The 12,881-nt window shown below is 38.6% G+C and overlaps 1 protein-coding gene across 3 annotated transcripts in view; it reads right to left on the bottom strand.

Moving 5' to 3' along the window:
- Nucleotides 1-12,881, bottom strand: part of csmd3b (CUB and Sushi multiple domains 3b) — a 347,235-nt gene that overhangs the window by 27,486 nt on the left and 306,868 nt on the right. For all 3 annotated transcript variants that reach the window (XM_056741016.1, XM_056741014.1, XM_056741013.1), the window contains exons 56-58: nt 11,961-12,134; nt 3,823-4,005; nt 667-843 (exon numbers count right to left, since the gene is read on the bottom strand). In XM_056741016.1, coding sequence (XP_056596994.1) covers nt 667-843; nt 3,823-4,005; nt 11,961-12,134 — 534 coding nt within the window. The remainder of the gene's footprint in view (nt 1-666; nt 844-3,822; nt 4,006-11,960; nt 12,135-12,881) is intronic.

A 12,881-nucleotide genomic window follows, 5' to 3' on the forward strand; every position in this document is an offset into this window, starting at 1 on the left:
ACCCGCAAGCAATATCTGCAGGATGTTACCAATGTGCCTTTGAGCAAGACCTCAGGTTACCAGAGATCCTGCGATGATTCTATTAAGACACTACGTGTAAAAACATGAGACAAATATGTGGTGAGTCTTTGTAGAGCTAAACAGTTAACACTAAAAGTATAGCGCAGTACAGGACATAATAAAAAATGAAAATAAGCCATTTAAGTATTGTATCCAAAGGGGCCTTATTAAAATCTGAAATAACTGATTTATATATCAAACTGAGGGAGGGAAGGAACTGTCATGACCTGTTCATCTTTATCCATTGCCAGAGAAAATTTGACTCAGAGCAACCTCCAAGACACCTCCAATTTCAGAAATTCAGAACACAGAACACATTTCTGAAAACAAACATCTTTATTCAAAGGAATGCCGGTAACTCTCACGGTGGTGCCTGAATGAAACTTTTATGAACAGTAAGAAAGACTTTTCAGTCAAGGTCTGAAAGGCATAATGCAATGACGTATCTTTACTATTTTACTCAAACAAGTCCCACAATCCATCTGTCCCATCACCTGACATTACAATCTGAAATGATATACTACAGAGAGAGACCGCTTCTGCCGAATCAGAAACAAAAGGAACAATCCCTGTTTAAATTTCCTGCATAGCATGTTTCATACTTACAGGTGCAGTTGGGCGTCGTGCCAGACCAGGTGCCGTTGGCTTGGCACTGTTGTGTGGTGGAGCCGCTCAGCAGGTAGCCGTCCATGCAGGAGTAAATGACTGAGTGTGAAAAGGTGGTGCCGTCCAGTCGGTATAGCCGTCCGTTGCTGGGGGTCCCGGGGTTCCCACACTGCACAGCTGGATTAGTTTAGAAAAAGGTATAAGAAGGATATTGAGAGTTGAATATGTACAGTTTATATATCATGATCTTATATTGTAGTGGCCAAATGGGATTTCCAACTTTGGAATATGTATGCCTTCTCCTTAATACGCTCAAATATGCTGTTCTAAATGTATTTTTGTAAGCATGTTGTGTGGTTGTGCCTGGCATTGAGACTGAACCTCAGCTGTGAGAAGAATTTAAGGAGGCTTTGCCAAAAATTACACACATGCAAAGCCAAGTCAAGGGTCCAGTTATGACAGCCATAATTAAAAAAAGGAGAAAATTAACAAAATAACAAAAACAGATAATTTTGAAGTCAATGCATGATTTCCCTTAACCTTTTTGTTTTTCTATGCATTTGTATATTTGTATAAGCAAAATTCACTAATATAGACAACATAAACAAGCGTTATTGCGTTATTTACACACTTTGTGACCCCAACTGAACTTCCGGTAAACACAAACAATAGAGTGCCTGATAACAATCGGAAGAAACCGAGAAGATTTATTACTTGGCTAAACTTGTCTCTCCAATATTTTTTATTTAGACTGCGATACCAAGCTCAACCACTAGATGACAATGTACCATACGGTTTCTTTAAATGCGATCAAATTAAAGGACCCATTCAACGAATTGTTTTTTTAATAAAATGATCATGCAACAAAATGACCATCAATTAAATAAAATAATTTCATCAAGTTAGATAAAACAGTCTATACAATTTTTTGTATTTTTTAGTTTAGTGTTTTCTTCGTTTACATCATACTGATGTTTTAATATAACCTGATGGACAATACTTGACAAATATGGCCTCGGGACATCACTTTTGGCCTGGCTACTAGAGAAAATAAGAACTAGAGACTTTATTCCTTAGAGAAATGCTCCTGTAGGACTTGATAAGATGTGTTTTGCAGATCAAGAGAGTAAAGAACAAACAAACAAAAAGCACTTATTAGAGTTGAGATATAAGAGAGAAGTAACGGTCTAAAACCGAGGCCAAAATGTTCTTCCCCGTGCTTTTGAGCGCAACGGCAAACTTCCATTCGGTAGGTATCATCTCAAACTGCAGTTGTTAAAATGACTATGTTTGCAGTAAACCCCATGACAGCAAGCTTGAGCACTCTTCTTTGTCTCTCGATGACATGCTTACTATTGCGACTCCCTCGGGGCTTGTCATTTTGCTGCGGGGGCACGGATCGCCTTTCCCCTTATTTAGAACCTGTCCCTGTAACCCTCTGCCAATTGCCATCCCTCAAAAAACATCCCGACACAATGGTCTGGGTCATGTCAAATCTATGTTCTGTGGGAGGTGGGAGCCCTGGGAAAAACACCATTAGTCAGGTCTCGGGGCAAGAAAACAAGATGGTGCCTCATGTTTTCAGAGAAAACACTGGCTGGACGTGGCAAGTCATCTTTCATTTGTGCTGTAGTCTTTACAGCCTCGGGGGAAATGTGGGTTTATTACATGGCGTGGGACTACTGTACAACCACTGTAACAAGGCATACAGGAGAAAAGAGCAAAATAAACAGGTAACATTGTGGAAGGTGATATATCATATGAAGGGTAGATGATTTGATTGTTTGTCACTGATAGATGACTTTTGGGACTATTTGATCATATTATAAAGAAGCAGCAGGCTGCCAGGTGTTGGCTGCCATTTAATTATGAAAATGAACAGGAAGGTCTCTTTTATCACAATTAGTAGAACTGCAAAGGTAAAAACAAGGCAATGCTTGGCAAAGCTTTTCAAAAAGTTCTGCTATTAGAGCAACAATTACCACGGCTTTGTTTAGAATGTTTTTATAGTCCAAACAGCAAAAAACATGACACCAAATATTCACAAGCCTGATCGAAATTACATCCATGAGCTTGATTAAGATTAACGGATTAAGCGTGTCATGTTTTGTGTACAGTTTGGTAATTTTGAATCACTCTTCCTAATGAGACTTTTTGTTGTTGTGACATGTATAAATAATGGCTCATATATTAAAAATGCGACACTAGAAAACAAGCAATAAATAAACAAATAAATAAAGATAAATTCATTTAAAAAAAAAATACATTGGTGACGGTAAAAATGTTTTGAATATTTATTTATACTACACAGCCCTTGCATTGTTTTATTACAATTTATTACATTTTGTCAGCTATTTTATTTTTTACTATTATTAACTGACAGTACTTTCATAGGGGTCACACACACCAGAATGTGGAATAACTATGATCTAGGATAACTCTGTGATTTTATTAATGTGGTACAATGGAATCATTTCAAATTTTTCTGTATTAAAGGAGTTGTGAATACGTGTTTTTCGGTGTCTTTGGTGTGTTATAAGTTTCCCGTGCATGTAAAATAGCAGAAATTTGTATAATAAGTTTCTGAAAAAAAGATGCATTCTATCTAAAGCGAATGCGTACGCCTCGTGTAACCACACCTTCACAAATCTATGTCAGTTCGTGGTATGATTTTACTAAGATCGCCAAAATGCATACGCTAGTACGGTGGGCATACCTGTCAGTACAATTGCTCTGTAACCTGATGTTACAAATATGGTAAGAGGCGTTACAATAATAAAATGTTACTTTTTGTCAAGCAATAAAATGTTACTAATGTTAAAGCAACAACAGAACTTAATTTGACTTTTCTTTGGAAGAGAAGAACAAAAGAATACCTGAGCAAACAGATCAGATTTCATCTCTTCACACAGTCCATCCAAAAGATCAGCTTTAAGTCAAAGTGAATTTGTCTGCAGTGTGAACAAAGCCTTAGATCCACTGATAACTTGTTAAAACCAACCCACTGACTACGTAGCTAAGTAGCTCAGATGTCTTACTTCTGCATTCAGTGAGCGCTGTAAGCCATAAGACTCGCAGTAAAGTAAGAAGAATATTTATGAGATGAGAAGTGAGAGGGGGAACCAGTGTATCATGTCAGGTGCTGGAGGTGCTTACGTTTGCAGGAGGGTTGAGTGCCAGACCAGGTGCCGTTGGGGAAGCACATTCTTTCTGTCGAGCCGAAGAGCTCGTAGCCTACTGAGCATCTGAAGTGCACTTTACTGCGTATTCGAAAATCACTCTCGTCTCTGCTGCCGTGGGACGGTGTGCCTGGGTCACCACATGTCCCAGATGAGTCACCTACAGAAGATAGCGAGAGAGAAATGACAATGAGTATAAAAATGATGTGTGGGTCATTCCTACTGTACAGTACATTTTTATGTTTCCATCTTATATGGGTAGTTGATATGAAATACTGGTGGAACACTGTGGTACATGCTGGTACTTTACCTCCAACTACTTCAAACCGCATGCACCTTGTGTTTTTCTTTATTTTTATTTTTCACTTTTTCAAGTCGAAACAAGTTTTCTTGGAAATAACTAATATATTTATATACAGGTTTTTCCCCGTTTGCAAAGATTTGTGATAAATTTGTGATAAATATAATGTACAGGTTTCTCTTATTTTGTCTTATTTTTGCAAAGGAAAAGGAACGAAAGAAAGAAAGTTGTAATTAATATATAGTTTTTTCCTCTGATCAAAAGAAAAGAGTGAGCAAGGAGGGAAATAGTTTATTGATAAATAAATTAAAAACATATAACAAAAATATATTTGCAAACAGGGGAAAACCAGAATATAAACATATTAGTTATTTGTTTATAAATAAATAAATTGCAAACAGGGGACAGTATATAAATAAGCAAATTACTAAATTATATTTTTCATTTGTAATAAATATACAGGTTTTCCCCTGTTTACAAAGAAAAAAGTAAGGAAGGATGGAAAGTATTGATGTATAAATACTGTAAATTAACAAACAACTGAAAAAAATATTTAGACTTTTTTGCAAACATATAATTTTTTTTATTTTGGTTATTTGTTTATAAATTAATCAATTGCCAACATGGGACAATATATAAAAAACAAAAAATGTTCCAATGTTTGCAAAGAAAGAGAGAAAGAAAGAAAGAAGAAAAGAAAGAAAGAAAGAAGGGAGGAAGGAAGGAAGGAAGGAAGGAAGGAAGAAAAGAAAGAAAGAAAGAAAGAAAGAAGGAAGGAAGAAAAGAAAGAAAACGGTCTCTGATGTTAAAACCACAACATTTTAACCTATTCAACTGTCTGTGAATGATCAGCTGTCACATGAATGAGAAAGAATGACTGTTCCTGTGCCTATTTTCCAGACCCTCAACAGATGTAATCTGGGAGCTTTATTCCATACACTCAAGGCTCCACTACAGCTCTCTGGAAATTGATATTCCTGATTGATTCCCATAGCTTCCATATATCTGAACCCGGTAGCCTTGCACCTCACCTGAATCTGAGCTCTATTCATCATGAACACACAAATCACCCAGAGACAAGCACATTTATGCTCATACAAGGCTTACGAATAATATAACCGGGCCAAAAATACGGACACTTACACACACAAAAGCCAAATAGCTATAGATATCATATCATATATCATATCACATATGTATCGGAGTGCAAAGCAACACACTTCTGAATATAAATCTCTGTTGTTGTCCTAAATAAGTTTGCCTTCAATTGCGTCACAAGTTCCACGTTCAGCGTGGAACAGTAAGAACAAGAGCTAAAATAGATCAAGACCCTACAGGCAAACACGCCCCCACACATTTGCAAACAGGCTTGAAAACAAAACTCTCCAGGAGAGCCAACATCCAAAAGTAGCCCATGTCAAAGCCGAGCCGGCTCTATAAACAAGTAATGATTTATTTAAGAGCAGGAGGTGTCCAGATCTAATTCCGCAGCGTCTGAAGAGGAGTACCCTGACTGGTTGCGGGTGTCTCAGGGGACAGATTAAAAATGGTTGTTTTTAAAGAACCGGAGGCTGTTCCTCTTATTTATTAATAAGTCTAAGGGCTGCTTGAACAGGCTGTAAGGCTCGAGGGCCGCTTCTTGACCCGTGCGTGACTGGCAGGTTTCTATCTTACACACCTTACTGTAAGTCCCATACATGTCACATACATCCCACAGCGGGCACCCGAGGCCAGATGGATGCGTGTTGGCATTTGGTTAAGTGAGGAAGATGGATTAGCCTTTTGCAGGGTTTTTTTCCCCAGGGGGTTGTGTGATGTTGAAGGAGGCACCCTACAGGGCGCACTCTGATTCGTATGCCACTTTAAGGGAATGCACTTGTGGAGATGCGTTCTGACAGCGAAGTGTACCGTTCTCGGGGCTCACATGACAAAGGGGCACCTCTCACTGTTGTACTCCTTCCAGAGTGGAGCGTCTCGATGAATTGTGGGTAATTTTCCGAGGGGTCTTTGCATGTGCATGTAGCGCTCTGCGACAAGTACGCAGTATGTATTTTTATGTCACGTTCCATCTTGTCCTTTCTCGCCGGGAGAAGTGAGAGACGTGAGGTGTGGGTGTTTGGACTCCCAGGAGCCTATTCTGTCAGGGAGAGAGTGCTGACCAAGCACAACACTTCAAGGGCAGACGGAGGGGACTGCTGTATTAGACTTCCCACTGGAACTTTTTCGCTTATCCGCAACGGCAGCCCTGAGACCACCACGGTTGCAGGAGAAGAGACTTATGAGTGGGTTCACGTGTCCGAGTGATGTACAGCCACCTCCGATGGAAAAAGTCACCGTAAACATGCAGTTAACACTTTGATACAACACTGTCGAAATGATTGTGTTAGATGAAAAACCAAGGATGTATTAAATGTCACCTTTCTATATCAACACGAACTCTGAGTGGAATAGAAGTGGGCCAATAAAATTTTGTCTCTAATGGATTATTGATTTGTGGCATCTATGGTGGCATATAGCAGTCAGTGTTGATTTTCACAGCGGGTCGAATATGCTTTCGGACAACAGCAGTGTAACAAATATGGGTCAGATATAAAATAAAAGAGCTGACAGAACGGTTGTAAATGGCTAGAGATGTTGACACAGACGGTTTAATGTGGCTCTGAGGTGGTGTTTGCATCATCTATAAAAACAGCATCAAGAGATGAATGCATTTGCAATGAATGTTTTGTTCGGTATTACTGGCGGTGCCTGAATGGCACATTTTACTGCACCTTTAAGAAAATCGCCTGCTCTAATTGGATCATAGGAATTCAGGTGTTTGCAGAAGGAGAAGGGCAGATCATCTCAGCAGGTTGATACTAAATCGCTCACTGATGCAGATCGTAACTGAGCTAATTGGGGATAAGGCTGCTTTGGGAGGAGAATAAATCGCTGTTTGTTTGGTTTTAAAAGGGTCAGATCATAGTGTCTGGTCTTTCTGTACCTTTGAGACCTCTAGCGGGACGCAGGCAATTATAGCCGGCTGACAACAAGGTCCAACGATTGTAATAGCTTCGGTTTGGACTCTTGTTGGAACAGAAAAGAACATAATAGTATGAGATGTCTACACATGCATAGAGAGACACTCACACAAATATAAACTGGCATTTTTTTACAAGCAAGACACCTCTCTGTGTGCTTGTGGGTCATTTCTGCTATGTGCCACATTTTCATGTTGTCAGCAATTTGGTTGATAAAATGTTAATCTAATCATTTATAAAGATGGAAATCATTAATATTTTTTACATTACAAACAGGCCATTTATTAACAACATAACATTTATTTTTGATGCTAACTGCTCTTCTTAAATAAAAAAATCCTTAATAGGAATTGCTGGAGTGTTTCCTCTGTTTTGTAAGTCTTTTTAGATAAAAAGCGTGCGCCTACATTTAAAAATGTAAACATGTAATGTAAATGCAATGCAAACATTACATTAAATGTAAACGGTATTTCTTTTTTCAACCAACTCTCCTGTTTAGATTCTTTCTGATTAAGTTAGAGAAATCTTTTATTTATAAGGTTTAAAAATATGAATTATATAATATACTCTGCAGATAAAGTAGCCTTCACTGGGATGGAAGCCTTAAAGGGATAGTTAAGCCAAAAATGAAAATTTCATGGTGTCATTTCAAACGTGTATGACTTTTTTTTCTCCAGATACACAAAATAAGATATTTTGAAGAATGTTTGTAACCAAACAACATTGACCCCCGTTGCATGGAAACAAGACAACTGCAACAGTTTTTGTGTTCCACAGAAGAAAGAGTCTGTTTTGATTGACATGAGGGCTAAATAACTTTATTTTTTAATTTTGGGTGAACTATCTGTTTAAGGGTTTCTTTTTTACTCCTACAGGGACAAAACGTAGAATGCTTTTTGGATACATAATTGTACCCTTAAGACTTATTTTGTTCCTTTAAAGTCCAGTTAAAAAAAAAATTCCCCATGGGAAAGGACTGTACCTTCACAGTAACTTTATTCTGAGGTCCATTAATTATAACCTCAGATAGAAAAAATAACATTCATTTCTAAAAGTTGCACAACTCAAAGCATACTGGCAGATATTACCCGTGTGTGAGTTTGTTAGAGTGCTTTCAGCACATAGGAAAAGCGCTGAATTTGTGCTGCTGTGATTTTGTGCCATAAAACCCTGAGGACAGATGAACAGCACCAGGAAGGACAAAGCCTAAGAGGACCAGGAGGAAGAGGAAGGGAAACAGGAGAGAGATTTCTCCGGGTAGCTGTTGTTCTCTCTCTGTCTGCCTCTTTCTGGGTCATGGATCTCTGTGGAGGATTGAGGGACATTCAGTGGGATTGGCAAGAGACTGTAGAAAGACTGTCAGCATTCAAGCTTTATGGGTCATAAACTCTTAATGAAGGTTTAAGGGGTAAATTGCACAAGTTTAAATATATGCAAATAAATGAGTGTGTGAGTTTGAGTGCACATTTAAGTTTACAGCATGTACCTCAATGTATGAACGTGCAAATGTTTCCAGCGACAGGTAATTTATCTGGTTAAATTCACACAGACAGCGATTTGAAACGACAAAGTGACCAGAAGTAATTTATTTGCAATGTCTGTGTTTGAGGCGACATGTACTCAAATAATTGACTTGTGCCGCTTGTTCAGTTCAGTTAATTAAAATTAAGCTAAAACACGCAATTCTTGAGCATTCTGTCACAACTTCATTTCATTGCGAGCAATTAATTTAAATTTGCAAAATGGAAGTTTACTTAATCCATTTGAACAGGGACCACATTAATAGTTTTTGCTGGCCATAACCAAAAGTCCTAAAATCGAAAGCGACATAAACAAGTTGGAAATCATCCATCCGAGTCCCTGTGAACTGGAAGTTGTGATCGTTTTTGTATTTGATGCTTCTGATCAAATGAGAAAAATAAGGGCAATGGTTTGTGTTTTTCACTGCAAATTGATCGGATGTATAAAGCCATTGCATTTTAAAATGGAAGTGGAAGCATATTGACAGTTGAAGAAGAGGAGTTAACAGAAGCATTTTCAGATTTTAATTGAAGATTATGAGGGAATATTAATTTTACAAAGAGAATGACCCACACTGATAAGCTATTTAGTGAACAAGTATAGGAATTGTAATTTTTTATTTCACTGGGACTTAACATGGTACTCCTTATTCCTTTATGATTTTTTTATGCCAGACATTTTTTGCCATTTGTGTATACACTCCCCTAAAGGATTATTAGGAACAACTGTTCAATTTCTCATTAATGCAATAATGGTGGTGGTGTAATGCTGTGGGGGATGTTTTCTTGGCACACTTTAGGCCCCTTAGTGCCAATTGGGCATCGTTTAAATGCCACGGCCTACCTGAGCATTGTTTCTGACCATGTCCATTCCTTTATGACCACCATGTACCCATCATCTGATGGCTACTTCCAGCAGGATAATGCACCATGTCACAAAGCTTTAATCATTTAAAATTGGTTTCTTGAACATGACAATGAGTTCACTGTACTAAAATGGCCCCCACAGTCACCAGATCTCAACCCAATAGAGCATATTTGGATGTGGTGGAACGGGAGCTTCGTGCATCCCACAAATCTCTAGCAATTGCAAGATGCTATCCTATCAATATGTGCCAACATTTCTAAAGAATGCTTCCAGAACCTTGTTGAATCAATGCCACGTAGAATTAAGGCAGTTCTGAAGGCGAAAGGGGGTCAAACACAGTATTAGTATGGTGTTCCTAATAATCCTTTAGGTGAGTGTATATATATATATATATATATCTGTTAGAAAATAATAATACAATACTATATTTTTTAAGAATAATAATGTGCATTTATTTGTGTGAATATATTTATCCAACACAATCTCGTGGGAATTCGTTACTATTTTACGAGATTGCTAATTCATATGAATTTGTATTATCTTATTCATAGTACAATCTGCTTTCGTTTTAAGGTTGAGGTTAGGGAAGGGGCTTCGGTATAGCTTTTTCTAAAAATCAATTGTGTTTACATTGCACGTATTCATACAAATAAGCCCCTTCGGAAAATAGTTACAAATTCCCATGAGATCAGGTTAAAATGTCTACATTCCTGTTCTTTATTTCTAATACTGAAGACAGATTTTTTCAAGCTACACTTATTCATCTTATCCACTAAAAACAAAAGCTATTCAGACCCCTAATTCGAACAATCCTACTCTATACACAGTCCACTAATAGCTAAAAAGAACTCACAATACAGTGCATCCATTATGAACAATGAGTCTCATTTCCAGAGCAAAGGTAAATTCAAGAGGTCCTTCTCAAATCCCATAGACCATGCAAACACACCACCATCTGAAATGTTTCTTAAGAGGGAGAAATCATTGACTAACCCAGTGGTTCAGTGCACAAAATATTTTTTCCTAAAGGGCACAACTATACTCAGACTATTACAGGCACCGGGAGAAACTTGTTGAGCTCACTGAACCAGAATAGGACATAACACAGTTCGAAATGCCAGTGACTGAGCGGTTCTCTCAAATTCCAATACATTCTCCATCATTCCTGCATGTTCATTCCCTCTGAAGTCCCCAAGGACAATGGCACGATATTGCGGCATAAAGAGTTCAGGTGAAGCGTTGGATGCAGGGTCGTAATAATTTTATTTGACGAAAGCTCGGCTGCTGCCAGCGCTCTTGCATCGGATCTATTCAAATGTGTTTGTGGCCTTGTGGAGCGTTTTACATGTGGATGACTTATGCAAAAACGTCTCTAAGCAATGTCTGGTGCTCGACAAAACTTGCGCGTGGGTTTTAAATCCCACATGTGGAGGCCTTCGAGATATCTCCCTGGAGTTATTATATTGCTTTGCTTTCTATTTAGAGAATGAACAATGGCAGGGTGAAGCTGGCTGCTGTGCTGCTATGTTTGTGTGGAAATCCACGTTGTGTCTCTGCGAAGGCTGAAATTACCGGTTCCTGTTTTAAGACGCAACACGAGATAGACTCCTGCGGTTGCAGGCGTGTGTGTCTACATATATTACTGAAGTCTATTGAAAAGCAGATGGCGTGTTATCGCAATAAAATTACACATCAATTATACACCTTACTGACATCAGACGCAGTCTTAAGACGGCATCCTGCTAGCAGATTTTCAGCTTATTATCAGTCGTCTGCTTCATTTACACAGCGTTGGGATATCATGTGTGGATGCGTCTCTCTGCAGGAGAGCGGGAACAGCCCCGGTGACCCACGTTTCTGCAGAGTTAATGGCTTTACCTGCTAAAAAAAGGCCCTTTTTACATTATTTTAAGCTGGTTAGCGATGCTCCCGGCATGCTTTTATGGTCTTGCTGGTTAATCTATTTAAAAAAAGGCTGGTGGCAAAACATAGTGACTAGTTATCCTGATCTGTACTAAAAGTAATTTTAAAAGAGAAATGGAAAAAATCCCTTTGTAGAGGAAGACATACTGATAAACATATGCTGTTTGAAACTTTAAGGGAGAGTTTTGCCGTAAGAGAGTTCTCGTATCTGCCCACACAAAAAGACCTGATGCCTTCTGCTTGACATCTCCAACTCTAATGTACTGCTGCAAGGGTCTTCTAGTAGTCTCTATTTATATGTCTGTTGTGATTGGCTTGCAAAATGACTACATAACATTTATCGAGTGCTTTTCCTGCCTTGGTACATGCATAAAATGGTATACCTAAAATGTCAGATGCAAATCTCTATCCAGGATGAATTCCAAGGATCTTAGCACCTGATTCAGAAGGTCGTTGTGATTGATGTGTGTGTGTCCACCCTACCTGAGCAAAAGGGCATGGGCGCACTCCAATGGCCATTGAGCTGGCAGGTGCGGGAAGACTCGCCCTTCAGTTGCCGGCCACCCGTGCAGCTGTATCGCACTGTGGCGCCAAAGGTGAATTTGTCTCCGCTTAGCACCCCGTTGGGAGGAGATCCAGGATGTCCGCAGTTCACCACTACGCACATCACACAAAGATGGAGAATGTTCAAAACTTTGTTATTGGATCTGCAAACATTACTTCAGTTCATTCAAGTTGATTCTAATTACATTAGAACATAAAAGGCTTCTCTCTCTGATTTTAATAACGCCACAGCTCTAGTTTATCTCAAAGAACATGTTGCTAATTTAGCTTCCTGTAGGAGCGCTAAGATCAGCAATTTCTGAGAGTCCCCCTCCCTGTCTTGACAACAAACTCTTCAGTCTCTGCAGAGGAACTGGAAAATACAGCTCATGGTTGCTAATGAAACTGAAACCTTGTGAAACCAAAGTCATGGTTATATTTAATGATTATCCTATTTTAGATATTTTCTATTTGTCATGTCGCCCTTCAGACCTTATGAAATGTGTGCCACTTGTCAACTCACTATAGAAAACGCCAACATTCAACATTCTTCTTCAACATTTTTGATATCCTGAAATCAAATACGGAACTACATTTACAATTTCTTATTTTACAAGTTGGCTAATTTGTATGAATTCATGCAATATTTAATACGTATGTGTTTATAAATTCAAATTAATATGCACAGTGAACAGAAATACATTATGTAAATGCACGCGTTTTGGCAGTTGTTTGCTGGGTTTTTTGTGGAGTTTGTCATGTGAAGTATGGTTAAATGCTGTTGCATCTGAAAGCCAGATGGCGCTCTCGCACAGAAATTCCAAAAATACGTCGCTGCAGTAGTACCATAACACAAGCAGT

This window comes from Triplophysa dalaica, chromosome 25 (assembly GCF_015846415.1).
Source record: "Triplophysa dalaica isolate WHDGS20190420 chromosome 25, ASM1584641v1, whole genome shotgun sequence".
Classification (NCBI taxonomy): domain Eukaryota; kingdom Metazoa; phylum Chordata; class Actinopteri; order Cypriniformes; family Nemacheilidae; genus Triplophysa; species Triplophysa dalaica.